The sequence below is a fragment of the Carlito syrichta genome, unplaced genomic scaffold (genome assembly GCF_000164805.1).
Source record: "Carlito syrichta isolate Samal-C Ts95f unplaced genomic scaffold, Tarsius_syrichta-2.0.1 Scaffold302430, whole genome shotgun sequence".
NCBI classification, from domain to species: domain Eukaryota; kingdom Metazoa; phylum Chordata; class Mammalia; order Primates; family Tarsiidae; genus Carlito; species Carlito syrichta.
In genome coordinates this window covers 531,768-544,066 of record NW_007246526.1, presented here as the reverse complement: position 1 = coordinate 544,066, position 12,299 = coordinate 531,768, and the positions used below count along the sequence as shown (strand labels likewise).

The 12,299-nt window shown below is 36.9% G+C and overlaps 1 protein-coding gene across 1 annotated transcript in view; it reads right to left on the bottom strand.

Annotated features, from left to right (window-relative positions):
- Positions 1-12,299, bottom strand: part of LOC103258979 (ankyrin-2-like) — a gene marked incomplete at its 3' end in the record, with an annotated part of 156,273 nt that overhangs the window by 17,093 nt on the left and 126,881 nt on the right. Inside the window, exons 14-15 of the mRNA XM_021711646.1 lie at positions 8,792-8,890; positions 1,771-1,968 (exon numbers count right to left, since the gene is read on the bottom strand). Coding sequence (XP_021567321.1) covers positions 1,771-1,968; positions 8,792-8,890 — 297 coding nt within the window. The remainder of the gene's footprint in view (positions 1-1,770; positions 1,969-8,791; positions 8,891-12,299) is intronic.

The following is a 12,299-nucleotide window of genomic DNA, read 5'->3' as shown; positions in this document are numbered from 1 at the left end:
AGGTGCACTGTGAAAATGCTATGTAGTAATTTCTTTCATTTTATTGCTCTAATTTACTATAGATTTAGATCTTTTTATATCTTATAAGCCTTTGAAAGACAAGGAACTGTGTCTTATTTTCTCTTTCTGTATTTTACATATCTTAATTTTGCACCTTCATCTGATAAGACAATCCCCAAATGTTGCTTGGGTTGTTATTACTATTGTAATATGTTTTTTGCTTAGTTTCATTCTTTGAAGACTTTTAGAAAGTCTTTCAACTTTTCAGGTTTCATAATTTGAATAATTATCAATTTCTTATATCGAGTCAACCAGATAAGCCATAACAGCTAGTGAGATGCTCCTATTTCTAAGAGGACAGATGCCACATCACTGCCTCAGTTCATATTTGTAACTGTCCTTCTCCTTGGATGCTGTATTCATGTCTATTTATTATGAGCAAATTGAAATGATTTTTAAAAATTATTTGGAATCACTGTTACATTTGTTTGGACTAGCTCAATTTATTTTGCTCTGATTAATGGAATAAGTTCATATTTTATTCCAAGTCACCTCCAAATAGTAAATTTCAAATAGAACGTATAAAGTAAGCCGGGCTCGGGTGGCTCAGCCTGTAATCCCGTGCCTTTGGGAGGCTGAGGTGATTGGATTGCCTGAGCCCACGAATTCGAGACCCGCCTAGGCAACTTGGAGAGACCTCATCTCCACAATAAATCAAAAAATTAGCCGGGCGTGGTAGTGCGCGTCTGTAGTTCCAACTACTTGGAAGGCTGAGGTGGAAGGATCGCCGGAGTCCAGCAGGTCGAGGCTGCTGCACTCCAGTCTGGGCGACAGAGTGAGACTCTAACTCAAAAAAAAAAAAAAAAGAAAGCATAAAGTGGAGAAAAGTTACTCAGCCTTATCATGAAACTTTGAACATAAGTAAAATTTAGGCTGGTGTATATTCTTTGTTCAATATCAATAATAACTAATGAAGTGTGATTTTCCAGCTCAGGTCTGTTCAGACACTTGTAAATATCCAGGCAAAAGTATAGTTGGTGGAGTAAAGACTGGAGATTAGAATGAGAATGCCAAATAAGTGATGGCTTTTGAGAATAATTATAGATTTAAAAATGGAAAGGGAAGAAAAAGTAGCCTTTGCTTTATGGAAATCATCTTAAAGTACTAGGTTCGTGTACTAGAAACAACATTGGCACTAATTAGAAAAATGGAATTTAGCACTCTTTAGGAAGATATATGGAATCTCATAATTCTCTCTGATCATTCAGACAATGAATCTAAAATATTCAGAGAAGTAAGTCAGAGACCTTAAGGAGATGTACCCTCTTTTTTATTTTTTATTTTAAAGATGTGGGGTGCAATTCAGGGTTAGGTATACAAATGTTCATTATGCAGGTACTCTTGTTGATGAGGTGGGCCCCTCCCTCCCCTGGCAGTTTCCCTCAACTGCCAATCCTGTCCCCCTCCCCTGGCAGTTTCCCACCACTGCCAATCCCTTTCTTATAGTATTATGATAATTGTTCAAGGTCCACTTATGAGTGAGAACATACGGTACTCTGTTCCTTGTTTCTGTGATAGATCGCTGAGTATGATAGTCTCTGAATCCATCCAAGTTACTGTGAAATCCATATGTTTGTCCTTCTTTATGGCTGCATAATATTCCATTGTGGATATGTGAGACGACACCTCTTGGTGCTATGTGTAGTAGAACAGAGGACCCCAACTTAGGAATTCTCCCAGTCCATGTTGTCATGATGCCATTATTCTTACCTTGGTAGCCAAGGAGTGGGCTGCGCCTGCTTCCAAGAGAACTGAAGCCACATCAACCTGGCCTTCCCGGGCAGAGATGTGCAGTGGTGTATACCCATTTGTAGTGGCTGCATCTGGGTGAGCCATATGTTGTAGAAGTAACTGGACTATTTCTGTCTTACCCAGGCGGGAGGCAATATGCAAAGGTGTCTGTTCCTCCTATAACTCAAGTCAAGAAAAAAGTTAGTGCCAAGCAGACCAAACTTTACCGACAATATGTTTCACTCAGATGTTCCATGAGTGAAATCTTGAATCTCTTCTTGAAATCTCTGGGAACTCCTACCCAAATGGAACTCATTAATACTTTGATGATGGTATGTTTTACATTTTACTATAGAGGTGACCTGTTTAGTCACAAAGTATCCCTTAGATTTTTTTAAAGTACGTTCTTCCATGAATATGGTCATTGTTTTCTGGGCACCCCCAAATTTCTCAACTCATTAAGGCTTCAGCCCCCACTTATGTCTAAATATAAACTAACTCATAGCTTTGAGAAAGAAAGAAATCTAGTCCAAAAGTCCTAAGACCTAGATTCTCATCCAAGAGCTTTCACTTAGAGGCAAGATTTTATTCTGGGAACTCTATCAAGAGAAAAAGAACCAGGGATGCTGGAAAATCATTGTTTTTACTCTCTACTCAGCAAGCCAAGGATACAAATGCTGGCCATTTTTTTCAAGGAGAAACTGTGTATAAAGAAGATATTGTAATCTGGTTTAAAAAGATGTTGTTTCAGGAAATGCTGCAGATGGGTCTGGGACTTGCATCCAGGACTTCAAAGATGAAATGGAACTGGCAAGAAGTAAATAGGGTAAACTATTTGCCAAGTGCTTTTCATTTAAAAAACAGAGGATATAGCCAGAGAGAAGGGACAGGAAGGACATGTTTGAGGAAGCTCAAGAAATCACCTGACTCTAATGTGTAGCCTGAAATAATGTTTCCAGTGTTAAGAGAACCAGGTCAAACCCACTGTCTCTTGCAAAGAGAAAACTGAGTGTCATCTTAGTGATAAAAAGAGACATATCTTTACCATCTGCCCAAGGGCATGTCACAATAAAAGGAAGGAAAAGCTAGGCTGGCTTCCAGGAATAAGAATGAATGAAGAAAAGATATACCAGGTGCCAAAAAAATGCATACATGTTTAAAGAGACGTTATCGATGTATTACTTTTCAAAGTTGAACTGAATTACAGTAGCAATGTGTAATTGCAGAAGTCAAACATGACTTGTATTCATCTTTTGTTATGAAGATCTGTCCAGAAAAATGAAGTATCTTAAAGTTATAAGAAAATAAAGAGAAACATATAGTAAGAGATAAGATAGCATTGCATGGATTTCATAGATGGTGAGAAATAAATAATAGAAATATAATTATTTTAGTAGTAGAACTAGCATTTTATAAAAATTTTCAATTTATAAACTTTTTTCATGTATGATACATACGTCACCCTGTCCTTATAATAGACCTGAAAGGAATGCATAAAATTTATTATTAGACCATTTTCAAGATAAAGAGATTAAGAAAAATTAAATGAGTTCTCAAAGATTGTCCAAGGTCACTCAGCTATTAAAACAGAACTTGAACTCAGGCATTGGATTCTAAAGACAACATTTCTTTGCCTATACATTCTACAGAAATAAATACAATAAGATGGTCAGTAGCAAAACTAACAGGACATAATGATTCTCTATAGGAAAAGAGACTGACAATGCATTAGAAGATAAAACTATCTGAAATACAGAGGAGGAAAAAAAGAGGAATGGAGAGAACGAATAGTCATAAAAATAAATGGCTAGCAAAACAATTAAAAAACCAAGGAATTTGAGAATGGCTATAGTGAACATCTGATGTTTCTGGAGTTTCCTTCTCAGACCTCTGCCCTGCAGAGTTTGACAGAGTTGGATAATGCAAGTGACACACTCTAAAATGTGTTTTTCAATGAGTAAGGGGACGAGTTGGGGTGATCATGACTCTTCAACCCATAGCTAAGCAGTTACCATCCTTGACTGGCAGTAGCTATGTAACTGGTTAAACTATCAACTATGATCCTTGTTTCTCAGATCATAAAGAATCTGTTAGGAAAAAAAAAAGTTAAGAGGCCAGGCATGGTAGTTTATGTCTGTAATCCCAGCATTTTGGAAGGTGGAGGCATGGAAGACCATTTGAGACCAACCTGGACAACAGAGTGAGACTTCATCTTTACAAAAAAATCCAAATAATTATCTGGGTGTGGTGGTGCATATCTATAGGCCCAGCTACCTGGGAGGCTGGAAGATTGCTTGAGCCCAAGCATTAGAGGCTGTGGTGAGTGGTGACAGTTCTACTGCACTCTAGCCTGGGCGACACAGTGAGACCCCAGCTCAAAAAAAAAAAAGTTAAGAAATAAGATGTCTTGCCCACTTTTTTCCAATTTTGGTACAGTCCTATGGAAAGTGAAAAAGGAAAGAACATACAAATTTTGCTAAGAAAACCTTTCAACCCGGAACCAGGGATTTAAGATCTTTTGAGGTTTAGGCAATTATTTCCCTGTGGGACTGCAAAAGCTGAATTTACTGCCCCAGTGTAAAGTTAACTCAAGCCAAGGCAAAGAACTGAGAAAATGCAGAAGATAAGACTTATGGAAAGAGGTATAGAAATAGGGGAAGCCTGGTCCCCTAGTTTCTTCTCAAATAAAAGAGACGATAATTCCCACATGGTAAAGCATCACTAGCTGATGCAGCCTGAACCAGGGGGCAGATAAGCTCTGCTCTGCCTCCGTAACCTATTATTTTATTTACTTCCAGGCAACCAAAATTAGGGAGACTTGCTGAACCCCAAGTTCTTTTAAAAGAGACAGAAATATAGTGGCTGGGACAAGGCTCAAAAATTTGATAAAATTTCTGCTACTAGTTACTAGCTAAAAGGGTTCCCAGAAAGAAATCTCCTGGCAGCTAACTAAAGTTCTAGATAAAGTTTATTAGGTTAAGTTTCAAGTGAATTTAAGCCTAGGGATCTTGTGATTGCTCATTCCTAAAGCAAATAACAGTCCCCGTAATGGTGCCAACAGGACATGCTCCTAAAACAAGAGAGCTCCCAGTGGAGTGGCCCGCTCAGTCATGTCCACTGAGGACACTGGACAAGGAAGGACCTTCCTGAGAGCAGAGGTTGGGGGCAAACACACTGGCTGACCAGGGAACTCAGGCCACTGCAGCCCTTGCTCTCCAATCTGTCCACCAAATATGTCTTATGCCCTGGAATTTTGAAAAGAGAGATGTTATTGTGATTATACGGTTTTTCTTTTGTCATATATTGGGAGTAGGCAAAAACATGATTTAGCCCTGTTATTATCTAACTATGAGATATTATTTCAAAACCTCTTGGAGAAAAATAAAGACTACCTAGAGATCTCGACTTTGGAGCTCAATGTAGAGGCTGGGTATAATTTTTTACTATCTTCCTATCAGGAAAGGGTGGATTCTAAAGCAATGGTGTTAGGTTAGGAAAGGATGTTTTCAAAAATGTGTGTATGTGTGCTGGGGAACCAAGAGATAAAACAGAGCAGATATGTGTTAAGTTTTCCTCCCAATACCTCCAATATCCATCTTCTAGGAACAGAACTCCAGCCTTTGGGGGAAGTGGACATCCCATACTACATGTGGCTCTAGAAGGGCTGCCAATCATTTTACTCCATCTCATAAATGGGTCACATGAATGGACACGAGTCCAAGCTTGATCCTATATCCTGGTCACAGTCATCAGCTCAGGGAGGGAATGTGACCAATTAGAAACCAGTGATTTATTGGGAGAGAGAAGGCTTTCTTCACATTTGAAAAGGGAAGTAATGAGGTCAGCAGAGAGACTTAGGAGAAACATACAGAACCAGAAGAGAAATCCTTTCTTATCCTAACTCTGTGAACACAGGCCAGTCAGTACAGTCTTGAATTTTAGAATCTGAAGCCACCCTACAACACAGGGCTGTTTATGTATCAAGTAAGATAATTTGTGTTTAAATGCTTTATGAATTATCAAGCACTGTACAATTACTAATCAAATAAAAGAGTTCTAGGGTAACATTAAATGATTAAATGAAAATAAAAAATCAGGCTGGGCTCAGTGGGTCAGCCTATAATCCCAGCAGTTTGGGAGGCTGAGGCAAGTGGATTGCCCAAGCTCACGGGTTCAAGACCAGCCCAGGCAACTTAGCAAGACCTCGTCTCTACAATAAATTAAAAAAAAAAAAATTAGCTGAGCATGGTAGTGCACGCCTGTAATTCCGGCTACTTGGAAGTCTGAGGCGGAAGGATCGCCGGAGCCCAGCAGGTCGATGCTGGGGTTGCCATGAGCGTGCCACTGCACTCCAGCCTGGGCAACAGAGTGGGACTCCAACTCAAAAAAGATAAATAAATAATGGTCAAAGTGCACCTTAAAATAGAACATGTGTAAAGGAAAACCTAGCTCCTTGCTGCTCAAAGAATACTCTGAGCTTCAGGAGCACTGATGTCACCTGTGAGTTTGTTAGATACACAGAACTGAATTACAATATGTATTTAACAGGGTCCTCAGGTAACTTTTATGCATATTGGCCTCTGGGGAGCACTCTTCTTAAGGCTATGGAATTTTTCCTGTACATAATAGAAGGATGATATAGGGAAGGGATTTCAGTTACAGCTTAGAATAGGTGGTAAGGCTGAAAAGCAAAAGTAAACTAAAGACAATATATGAAATTTGATATATAAATTAAGAGGAATAAAAAATTAAGAGATATTTTTATATCTAAACTACAATACTAAAGTAGCTGCAAAAGAGAAGTAACAAGTAGAACTGATGGAATCTGTGTATAAAACTAATTATTAATTAATGCTATAATATTTCAAAGAAAAGATTCTGTAGCCAGGGGTGTTTTTAAGGAAGAGGCTTCAGAAGTAAGGCCCAAAAAGAAGTAAGGCTATAATAATAGGTTATCTGTATTTCTGTCAATACAGAAAAATTTGGCAGAGATACATGAAAATGAGTTAAATTTTCATTAAAATATAATAAATTTAAATGTGAATAACAGAAAAACATTTAAGGGTTTCATTTTAAGAGAGAGATAGAAAATTCCTTTATTATAGAATATGGATTACAAAAACTTTACACAAACATTAGCACAGTTTTTGGTAAAAATAGTGAAGTACATAATACTCAGAATGCATTGGTTATACATACACATATTTTTAAAATAGCTGAATGCCAGATTACCTTAAAAGGAAACCAGAAAAATGCCAAGGCATGGGAAAAATGGGTTGAACAACAAAAGATTTCAATATGTAAGAACATAATATACCAACGATGTTTATCAAAGAACATAGATTATTACACTGTGTGGACAATGGATCGAAATGCAGGTAAAATCTAAAACAAGAGTAATGTCAAGGCTGCCCTTGAATCACTGGATTCTGCGTGAAGATCTACGGAAACTGTTATGAGTTTTAAACTTAAATCATTGAGTCAGAGAAAGTTAAAGAAGTCTGGAAAGAAGCTTTGAGGTTTCTGGGTTTAACCCTCATATTTTACTGATAAAGTCCTAGAAATGAAATAACTTGCTGGAATCACAATTTGAATGGCTATAGCCAAATGCTTTCTTCCAGTATGACACTATTTCTAAAGTGGAGTTATGATGGTACAACACAAGTTGAAATGAGTTCTAACTGAGATGTATCAAATATTGAAAGACAGAAAGTGTTTCTGAGTCCAGAAGAATTCTAGTGATGCTAGTTCACAACATGGAAAAGGAAACAGAAGATACAATACACTGATAGAAATTACTGGTGAATGTAGTGTAAAGGAGAGTGAGAAAATAAATTGGAAAGAGAAATTGAAAAAGAAGGAAGGAGAAAAGGAAGAGAAGAAGGAGAGGAGAAGAAGGGAGAAGGGGGAGGAGGAGGGGGAGAAGGAAGAGGAGTTGGGGAGGGGGTGGGGGGTAGAGGAGGAGAAAGAAGAAGAAGAAATAATTAACCTGTGAGGCAATTGGAAGTCATTAGAAACATGACACAAGTCTGGTCAAGCACTCTCCATTGCCCAAACTCTATTCTGAACAGTGGAAATGCAGCAAGTCTAAATATGTAAAATCAGAGTAGAAAGAAAAATAGAAATCATTATGAATAGGAGAGAAATAAAACAGATGAAAGGAAAACTTTGAGTATGGTTTGCTTTCAAGTATAACTAGTAAGGGATGACCACACAAATGTGGTTAGTTTTGGAGGCAAAAAAAAAGAATTTTAATATGTACAGCATCTATATAATATAGGTTAAATTTTACAATTCATGAAAAGAAACTAGGTCTAGGTACTGATGAAGATAAAGTAACAGCAGAGAAACCCAGGGCTGCAGCTCCTGAAGAGACCCGCCTATCCCTGAGGGCGATGAGGATGTGTCTCTCATGGAAGAAGTAGATTAAAATTTACACTTGGAAACCTTGTGCCCTCTGTTGAGTGTCCCCAGGCCTCCCACAGCAGCCTTGAGTGGCCCTGTCCCATCCAGCTCCCTCTGCAAATGGTTAGTGTTTGTTATTTTTCCCTCCTGTCCTTGTGTTTAGGGCAGGACACAAGAGCTTCCAGCCCATTCCCTCACTAATTTGACAACAGGATTGCAGATTTTGTATTGCAGGGTTTTTGTTTTTTGGTTTATTTTCTTCTGAAATTAAAATACGCAAATAAAAACATTCATAAATATAAAGAGATATATGAAAGTGCTTTCTTAGGTTGAAAATTATTAAAATGTTAGTCAATGCCATATTTCTTAGATACTAAGTTGTACATTTTTTCACACGTTAATGGTTCTGAAATTGGGATGTATTTTTCATTGTGTATATTTGTGCATATAGCGTTTCTGTTTCTCCTGAAAAACTGCTATCGAATTGATGCTTTTGCTGGCATTTCCAAGTCAAGAAGCTGAAGAATACCACTCTCTCTTAAAGATGAGACTCATGAACTGCAATAGAACTGACTCTGGAAGCACCAGCACTTACCCTGGCTCTAGCATCGACAAGGGCACCGTTTCTCAGGAGGCATCGGACCACTTCCACCTGCCCCGCTCGGGCTGCCATGTGCAGCGCCGTCTCCCCACGCTGCCAGAAGACAAAGATTGTGAAATCATAAATAAACCCACTGTTCTGGATGGAAAAAAATAAAGCCGTCCCTTTTTGTGAAATTCAGCAATCAATCCAAGGATTTAAGAAATCTAAGAAAAGGCATAATTATTTAGTTTGGAAAAATATATAGTTTTGCATCATCTCCATCTTTGTAAGGAAAAAACAAAAGTTTCTTAAATTTTTTTTTCAGTCCATGACAAGCTAGTGAACTTACCCAAACATCCAGGATACCCTGAGGTTTAACTGAACAATAAACCTAGCAACCTAATAAACAATAAACCTACAAACCTAATTTGTGTCATTGTCGCACCTAACCATGGGATCACAACTTCAATCCATTTCAGTGAGAAGCTCTAGATGCTGAAGATCAAATCAACATGTTATAAAACATTTACATCACTTTACCATACATAAAGCACTTCTTTTCAAATTTCAATTTATTTCTGAAATAAACTATTATTTTACATCTGATTTGTTTTTGTTATGAGACTACACAAAGACTATCCATACAAAACATCTGATTTGCCCACGAGATTCCCTATTTAAGGTTAATGAGCATATTTAATTATAGACAGTTATTTGAAAGAGCCACTGAGAGGAGAGTAAAGTAACTGTTAACAGTATCATCTGTAGAGGTAGGCTGCACCAAGCATCACATCATTTGTCAAGTATCTTCCACACGAAGGTATGACACTCATCAGGAAATAGTGGTTTAAGGTGCAATTTAGAGGATGAAGGTTAGATTAAGAGAACTTTCTCACCGAGAAGCAGGTTATTACTCTACTGCCTGTAAGAGAGAGGTTTTTAAAGAATCGGCAAGTTTTAAAATCATATGTAGTTTTAAAAAAAGGCAGGCTTTCATTAATTCAAATAATGAAAGTTATGACAGAAGATATTGGAATAAAAATATTACAGATTGATTCACCACAACTATTCTAGAAAATAAGACTGATATAAAATAAACCATTCCAAATAAACTAAATGGATTTTAAATTTTGTTGGGGTAATTGGATATTTCTGACAAACTCAAGTGAGTAATTTCTTTTGATTCTTTGCACAACAAACCCTTAAATCTAGAAACTTTAAGGGTGAACTTTAATTTGGTACATAGCTCACAGTTTATTTTTCCCTGTATTCAGAGGCCCATTCGTTTTGACGTTATGACAGGTTTGTGTCAAATGATCTGATTGTGAAAGCATTACATTGATGTCTACTCGAATTTTCTCTTCTTTGTGAATTACTCATTTATCCTCTAGTGGCCTTATTTTCTGATGATAAATTTTGACTTTTGTACAGTAAATGTAGCTAGAGTATATTGTTTAATAAAATGACATATTATTGGAATAGCAATATTTGTCTTCAGACTTTAGATGTCTGGCAAGATTTTTATCTTTGGACAACCATGATTTCTAACTCGTTTTCTGTATCACTTAAAACCTGTCTCTACATAGATGAGGCTAAGATCTTCCAACTACAGCTGTCCCCCTGTATTGGTGGGGGATTGTTTTCAGACCTCCCCACCGCTGATACCAATATCTGCAGATGCTCAAGCTCCTTAAATACACCAATATAGTATTTGTTTATAACCTGAGCACATCCCCATGTATATTTCGTATCATCTCTAGATTACTCATAATACCTAATGCAATATAAACACTATGTAAATAGTTGTTATGCTGTATGTATTTTTAAAACTTGTACTATTTTTTATTGTTGCAATATTATTTATTTATTTTTAATATTTTCATTTCAGGTTAATTAAATTCATGGATGTGAAAACCACAGATACAAGTGAACCCACGGTATAAATACTGAGGGCTGATGGTATTAAAAAAAAATTCAAATCTTTACACTGTTTCTAGGTAGGATAAAAGGCTTGCAATTTTACTAATTTTGATAGAAACAAAGGCAAGAATATATTTCCTTATAAGAAGTTAAGTTAAAGAGGTCTCAGGAGTTCCCATTCAATGATCAATTTACACATTTATTTTATAAGCCAAGCTTTATCAACAATGGGCTTCCAAAATCTGAAAACACTTCCAAACTAGTTAATACTTCTAAAACCCATATTTTATACTCAAGTTATTTTCATGGTTTTTGCATTGGAAATTGAGTTAGATTTAAAACCTAAAGTGTTAAACTTTTATTCAAAGAAAAGTTCCGCAATATATATACACATGATCTTTCCACTTTATAACCATGATCTTGTTTAAACCTTATTTAATGACTCTAGGGTAACAATTTTTATTGTAAATTGCCCTTACTCTTTTTATTTATATTATTATTATTTATGTATTACTATATATAAGAAAATGAAGGACAGTATATATTGTTTTGATCAAAACTTCCATTTCTTGATTGTTGGGCACCCCATTTTATTCGTCGTCTTTATCTTATTGAGTATCTCTTGTTTTCCTGGTCTTAATTTAATAAAACTTAAAGATTGAGGTAAATTTTTTAGTGTTTTTTTTTCTTTATTTCAATAGCTTTAGGGAATATTAATAGTTTTTGGTAACATGGTTGCATTGTACAGTGGCGAAGAAGTCTGGGTTTTAAGTGTACCCACCACCCCTACCTGTGCACACTGTAGATAGGTGACATTTTTGGCCCTTTACCCTTTTCCCCATTCCCTTTTGAGTCTCCAATGTCCATTATATTACTTGGATTGAGGGAAACTTTTAAGCATAATGTAAAGTGTGGACTTTACAATGAGTTCATTCATTTGTTATAAGAAGAGGAAACTTTGAAATACCCTACACTCTACTCTCGATAGTTGTTTATATGCTTGACTTCTACCCTTCTGTTGTCAATGAATACTCTGGATTATGGATGTATTGTTACTGGCAGTTCAGTCTTCTAGGTTTCAAAGTGTATCTACACGCTTTCTGAAAAAGGAACTTTTCAATAAATATATCTGTACATGATTGAGTTATTGGAATACCTCACACTTGAAGTGAATTTTCAGACAAAAACAAGACTGGCGAGAGAATGGGTATGCTCACGTCCAAAGCAGGTACCACTTTCATGCCACTCTTCTCAGTTGTTAAAACTTACTCTGCCGACAGCTGCATTGACTTCCACAGGGCCGCATCAAGTTGGAAAGCATCAAAGCACAACAAACAGCATTGCATTCAAAAATGCATCATGGCTTCAGGCAACACACAAAGCCTCCAAGGGTAGGGTACTCTGGGGCCAAGAATGACCAACTCTGACACAGCAAGCAGGCAATCAGTGTGCACACGGTTTCTTAATCAACTAGCAGAGAGTTTGAATCCAGTAGCTATAACCTCATGTTCTGAGAATACACAAGTTCACAGGCATCCACTGCTACAGAAAGTCAAATTCCTTTAAATGTGGGATTGCCAGATTTAGCACATAAAAATGC